Source organism: Seriola lalandi, unplaced genomic scaffold (genome assembly GCF_002814215.2).
Source record: "Seriola lalandi dorsalis isolate HSWRI2012SDOR001 ecotype SW California unplaced genomic scaffold, Sedor1 jcf7180002054475, whole genome shotgun sequence".
NCBI lineage: Eukaryota > Metazoa > Chordata > Actinopteri > Carangiformes > Carangidae > Seriola > Seriola lalandi.
This window is the reverse complement of record NW_019525028.1, coordinates 38,227-43,952: the sequence shown is the minus strand read 5'-3', so window position 1 is coordinate 43,952 and position 5,726 is coordinate 38,227. Positions and strand designations below refer to the sequence as shown.

Sequence of the window (5,726 nt, the reverse complement as noted above, 5' to 3'; positions counted from 1 at the left end):
CGAGGACGAGGACGAGGACGAGACATGTGGAGGCTGAGAAGGTAAAGACTGGTTCATGTAGAGCAGAGTGTCAAACACACACACACACACACACACACACACACACACACACACAAACATGCTGCAAACTTAGTCCTACAACACAACAGAAAGTGGACACAAATGTGTGTGTGTGTGCTAATCAGTATTACATCAGTGTGACCTCTGACCTCTGAGTATTTACAGCCTGTTGAGCAGTGGCTATTTAAAGCAGATTAAAGAAGACACACACACTCACACACACACACAGCTCTAATTAACCAATTAGCAGCAACTTCCTGCAAGTTGGATGAGGAAACATCTTCAGCAGCTTTGATTTAAACAGGTTTTATACCAGAGAAGAAAAAGTCAGGGGTTAATTAAGGGGACAGTTAAGGGTTAAGTGTTAATTAATGGTTTATTAATGTTAAATAACACTTAATGAAGTGCTGTTGATCCCGGTGTGGTTATGAGCTGTTCTGGACTGTGATTGGCAGGTTGTGGTAGCGACGGTCCAGTACCGGTCCCGCCTCACGAAGGAGCTGGACCTGAACCAGGGAGACCTGATCCAGGTTCTGTTTAAGGAGGATGAGGCCTGGTGGTTCGGACGGCTGTCCAACGGAGATGAAGGTTACTTCCCTGTGGCCTGTGTGGAGCCGCTGCAGGTAACAACACTCACCTGGTCTGCTGGGCTCAAACCAGGACCAGCACTGGACCCAGAACCAGCACTGGAAGCAGAATCAGCCAGAGATCTTCATTTGTCTTTTATTTTGAAAATCCAAAGCCCTTAAAAAGCCCTTAATTTGCAGAGGCCTTGGTGAAGTAGATGTTAAGGGCTCTTGAGTTTCCCCTTAAATTCCAGATGAATGTGAATGATGAGTTAAGTGTTATTGAGATAAAAGATTCTGTTTAATTAATGAGCTTCAATTGACTTCAGAGATTAAAAGCTTCACAGCTCTGGACTCTGGACTTGGGTTTAATAATGATAATATATGAAATGGGTTTTATGGGATTATCTCCACAGTTTAAGTTTTTTAATGTTACCTGCACAGCTGCTTCAAACACTGGATCGGTTCATGGACCGGACCGTGTTAAGAGGTTGTGATTATTTGCAGTTTAAGGGGTTTTAGACTTAGAAACATTACTCCACTCATGTTGAGATGAAGAGATGGATTCTGCTCTGGTTCCAGAGTCAACCTTGTGGTCCTGGTCCAGGTCCCAGTCTGTCCTGGTTCAGTCCCAGTCCAGGTCTCAGTCTGTCCCGGTTCAGGTCCCAGTCTGTCCTGGTTCAGTCTTGGTCCAGGTCTCAATCTGTTCTGGTCCAGGTTTCAGTCTGTCCTGGTTCAGATTTGTTTGAACAGAAATAAGCTCAGCAGCTGATTGGCTGACGGCCAGCTGTGCTGTATCAACTCTTTGTGTTGCAGGGCGGAGATTCACTCAGAGCCACGCCCACACTGGTCAGGAGGGGGTCTGTGCCAGTCGTCGTGACGTCCACAGGCGCAACCTGTGGCTGCACCAGGTAACTACAGCAACAGCTGACAGACACCTGGAGCCTTTTCATTTCACAGTGACATAACTTTACAGGTACAGTTCATTCAGAGTTTTTACATTTGACTGACTTAAATGCAAAAGGAATGAAACCAGTGAACATACTTTATTTTTCTGTTGTATTTGTGTAGAAATATAAAATTATATTTTGTGATTGTTCACCTGTGTCATTTTGTATATAATTTAAAGACGTGAAGCTGTTACAGTTTAAAACAAAGTTACATGAAGAGAAAGTAAAACTCTTCACTGAGTTCAAGGTTCATTTGTCTCCGAGTCTGAATTAAGATTTTTATATCAACTATTCTGATCATTGACTGATCATTGATCAACTGTTCTTCTTGAGTTTCTCATTGTTACATTGAGCATCGACATATTTAAAAGTTTAGCTATTGCTACATAGCTAACGTTAGCATTAGCAGCTGTTTACATATTAGTACTTACCAAACAAGGTTATAACAGTTTTTCAGACTGGAGGCTGCAGTGACTCAGTATCAGAAAGTGATGACACAGGCCGGCGCTAGCTGGTTAGCATGCTAACTTCAGTAGAAGAAAAGACATGATTGAAACAGAAGCTAAACAAGAGTTAACGTTCATGTCTGTACAACAATGTTTCTTCTACACTGGTAAGTAAACAGCTGTTAATGCAAACGTTAGCTATGTAGCAATAGAAAATGTACACACTGGTCCTTTAATGAATTCTTTAACACAAAACGTGTAAAGTTAAATGTAAAGTTAAATGTATTCATTTTTCTACAGGATGTTTATAAAACAGTTTTGTTAGAATGTCTCTGTACCTGAGTGTGTGCATCATGAGGTCAGAGGTCAGAGGACTCACAGACGTCTCTCCCTCTGCAGTGGTCGCAGTACTCCCAAGCTGCTGAGGAAAAACAGCATCCGGAGGCCACCGGGACTCGATGGACCTTCAGTGGTGGCCGGGGGGTCAGCAGCTCCTCCTCATGGCTCCCCCAGCCTCCTCCACCGTGTCCTGGCTAAATCCAGGAGGAAGAGCTGCCCCCACCTCCCCCAACATCCTCTGGACACCGGCTCTGTCAACACCGCCTTCCAGCCAGACTAGACAGGAAACAGCTGACCTACAAAAAGCCCCGCCTCTTGGGAAAAGTTTAGTTTATAGTTTCTGATTCTGCACCTGACGTCACACACCTTCTTAGGGCGGGGGGCAGCAATCTGAGGTTTGACCCACACCTCAAAGTTTCTGAGGTGAAGTCCCTGAGATCAGATCAAAGTCTGGAGAGCTCAGACTGAGCCATGGTCCAGGTCCTGACGTCACGTCCGAGTCTCCCAGGTCAGGTCTGAGTGGAGTCTCAGGTGCCTCAGGCTACATCCACTCTTCTACGTCTTCGTTTTGAAACACATCTGTTTCTCTGTTTTTTCCTGTTTTATTTTGAAAACTCTGAGGTTGTGTTTTATTCTGAAAGCTCTGGGGTTGTATTTATTTTGAAAACTCTGGGGTTGTGTTGTAGTCTGGACAGAAACAGACCTTTGTAAAGGATGAGGTCACAGCCACGGTCTCTCCTGATTGGCTCTCCTCAGCCTGGACTACCAGTGGTGAATACAACATGATGATGAATGACAGTGTCACTGACCTTGTTGTCTTTGCAGCTGTTGTTCACTTACATTCTCAGTTTTAATGCTACAACTGTCTCTGCTGTTCCTCCTTCAGAGGAGACGATCTACTTCCTGTTTACAGCAGCTCGCACATGCTCAGTGTAGGTGATGGTCATGTGATGTGTGTTTTCAGGTGTGATATTGAAATGAAAACGTAGTGGTGTGGACGTAGCCTCAGTCTGAGTCAGTGTCACTCTTTACACTCTGCTCATTAATTGAGTCAAATTCATTAGAAATGAAACAGACACGTTCAGTCACTGACATTTATTGCACATCTGAGAACTGAAATAAAAAATTAATATGTTCATCAGTTCTCCTCAGACTCTTCAAACATTAATAAAGTGCTGAACTGAAATAAAATAAATACATGTGGACTGTTTGATTAAACACTATGAATAATATTACACTTAATAATAAAGACACTGTGTATAAATCCAAAACATTCAAATTTTTATCCGATTTTCTTTTTAAGTTCAGTTTGGATCCAAAGTGCAAAAGTTTGTTTTAAATATAAAGTTTGTTTTAAATGTAAAGTTTGTTTAAATATATATTTTTTTAAAAATATAAAGTTTGTTTAAATATAAAGTTTGTTTAAATATAAAGTTTGTTTTAAATATAAAGTGTCTTTGTGTCAGAAACAAAAATTAGTAAAATTAATAAACAATCAATAAACAATCAATAAATTTACGACACGTTTGTTTAAAAAAGTCAAATTCAGTAAAAGTCTAGAAACATTAAAAACAATAAAAAAATATTTTCATGTTTCATGTTTTTAAAACCGTTTGAATAAAAGTGGTAAAAATGTTTTTCTGTGAACTGCTCAATAAATCAATCAATCAACGATCAGCTGATCTCCCCTGAGGACAGAACAGCTGAGGACACTCTGCAGTCAGCCGACTCATGATTCACAGACGTTACATTAAAACACATTCACACAGTCAGGTTCCCACCACAGGGCTGAGGATGAGGAGGATGATGAAGATGAAGAAGACGAAGATGAAAGTGTCTTTGCAGACGGATATAAATGGAGTTAACACTCTGACCTGTTGAACTCAGACAGATCGTCATCATGAACTCTGTTCCCTGCTGACATCAGCTGATCAGCTGATCACTGAGGACGAAGACGATGAAGATCAGGGCTCCACATAGAGTCGGGCCTGCTCCGTCAGACTCATCTGATCGTCTGTTTTCCCAAACATCATCACCTGTAACTCTCCACTCAGCTGTCACACACACACACACACACACACACACACACACACACACACACACAGAGTTCATATTGGAGCTTAGTGACCTGTGTGAAATGTGGCTGCAGTCTGTAACATCGTAAATAAGCAGCTGAACTTGATCATGTTGATAGATTTGTGTCTCGACAACTAATATGAGAAATGAGGTGGGACCATTTGGGTTGACTATTGGTTCCAGGTCTAGTTCAAAGGTAAGGGAGCTCCCTGCTGATGTTTGTCCGACTGTGTTCTGTGTTCCTGTGGCACTATGAGTTTGACTGAATGAAGGTTTTATTGAGAGCGAGGTAGAAGAAAACGATGGGTTAATACAGCCGTTAACAACCTGGAAAGTAACGAAAATAATGACGTGTTGTGGTGCTCTTCAGGAGCGAGTCATTACCAACTCCTTTGATCTTGATTTTTTAAAATGTGACAGCACAGACACACACACATGCACACTCTCTCTCTCTGCTGGTCTTCACCTCGAAGGGGTTCAGTCTGTGGGCGGGACAGTCTGGAGAGGACAGGTAACTGACTGGCTGCTGACACCACCACACCTCCACCTGTCCCTCCAGCGGGAAACAGCCAAACTCCTCACAGCGGGGGGCGGAGCTGGACTCCTCCTGGACCTGCTGCTGGGCAGAGCTAGACTCTGCTTGGACCTGCAGGATGGAGGTCAGCAGACTCTCCCCCTGGACCTGGAGGACAGGGGTCGACAGGTGAACAGGTTATCTCCATACCCTCAGTTAGTGTGTGTGTGTGTGTGTGTGTGTGTGTGTGTGTGTGTGTGTGTGTCAGACCTCAGAGCTGCTGTCGGGGTCGACGCTCGTCTCCTCCCACGTCTCATTCATCATCCTGCTCTGACAAACTGAGACCTGAACCACAAACAGATACTGGGCTGACGTCTACAGTGACCCTTGACCTGCAGTGACTGAGCATGCTCACACTGACAACTTTATTTAAACATCATGAGAAGAACAGCTGTGGAGCTTCAGTCCCATCATCATCTGGACAAACATGAAACCTGAACTCTACAGGGTTCATCTGATCAGTGTGACTGATGACCAGCTCTCTCCTCACCTGGTCCTGGCTGCAGGTAGTGGTCCTCAGTGGTGTTGGTGTCTGAGGAGCCGACGCCCACAGCGCTCTGATCCTCTCTCTGATCTCTGAGGGAGTCCTGAAAAATTCATCAGCTGATTGATATATTGATTATTCAATCACCTTTTTGTTTCTTCTACCTGACCAGTACCTAATCAGACTAATTGATTTTCTATTGCTCGGACAGTATCTGATCAGCCTGATCAC

The 5,726-nt window shown here is 43.5% G+C and overlaps 2 protein-coding genes across 2 annotated transcripts in view; one reads left to right on the top strand and one right to left on the bottom strand.

Annotated features, from left to right (window-relative positions):
• Positions 1-3,632, top strand: part of LOC147818789 (uncharacterized) — a 5,501-nt gene extending 1,869 nt beyond the window's left edge. Inside the window, exons 3-6 of the mRNA XM_087175549.1 lie at positions 5-41; positions 516-683; positions 1,443-1,537; positions 2,422-3,632. Coding sequence (XP_087031675.1) covers positions 5-41; positions 516-683; positions 1,443-1,537; positions 2,422-2,641 — 520 coding nt within the window. The 3' untranslated portion in view covers positions 2,642-3,632. The remainder of the gene's footprint in view (positions 1-4; positions 42-515; positions 684-1,442; positions 1,538-2,421) is intronic.
• A 693-nt stretch (positions 3,633-4,325) lies between these two features.
• The window catches only part of LOC147818788 (uncharacterized), a 9,577-nt gene continuing 8,176 nt past the window's right edge, over positions 4,326-5,726 (bottom strand). The window contains exons 11-14 of the mRNA XM_087175554.1: positions 5,502-5,598; positions 5,222-5,296; positions 4,904-5,119; positions 4,326-4,415 (exon numbers count right to left, since the gene is read on the bottom strand). Coding sequence (XP_087031680.1) covers positions 4,326-4,415; positions 4,904-5,119; positions 5,222-5,296; positions 5,502-5,598 — 478 coding nt within the window. The remainder of the gene's footprint in view (positions 4,416-4,903; positions 5,120-5,221; positions 5,297-5,501; positions 5,599-5,726) is intronic.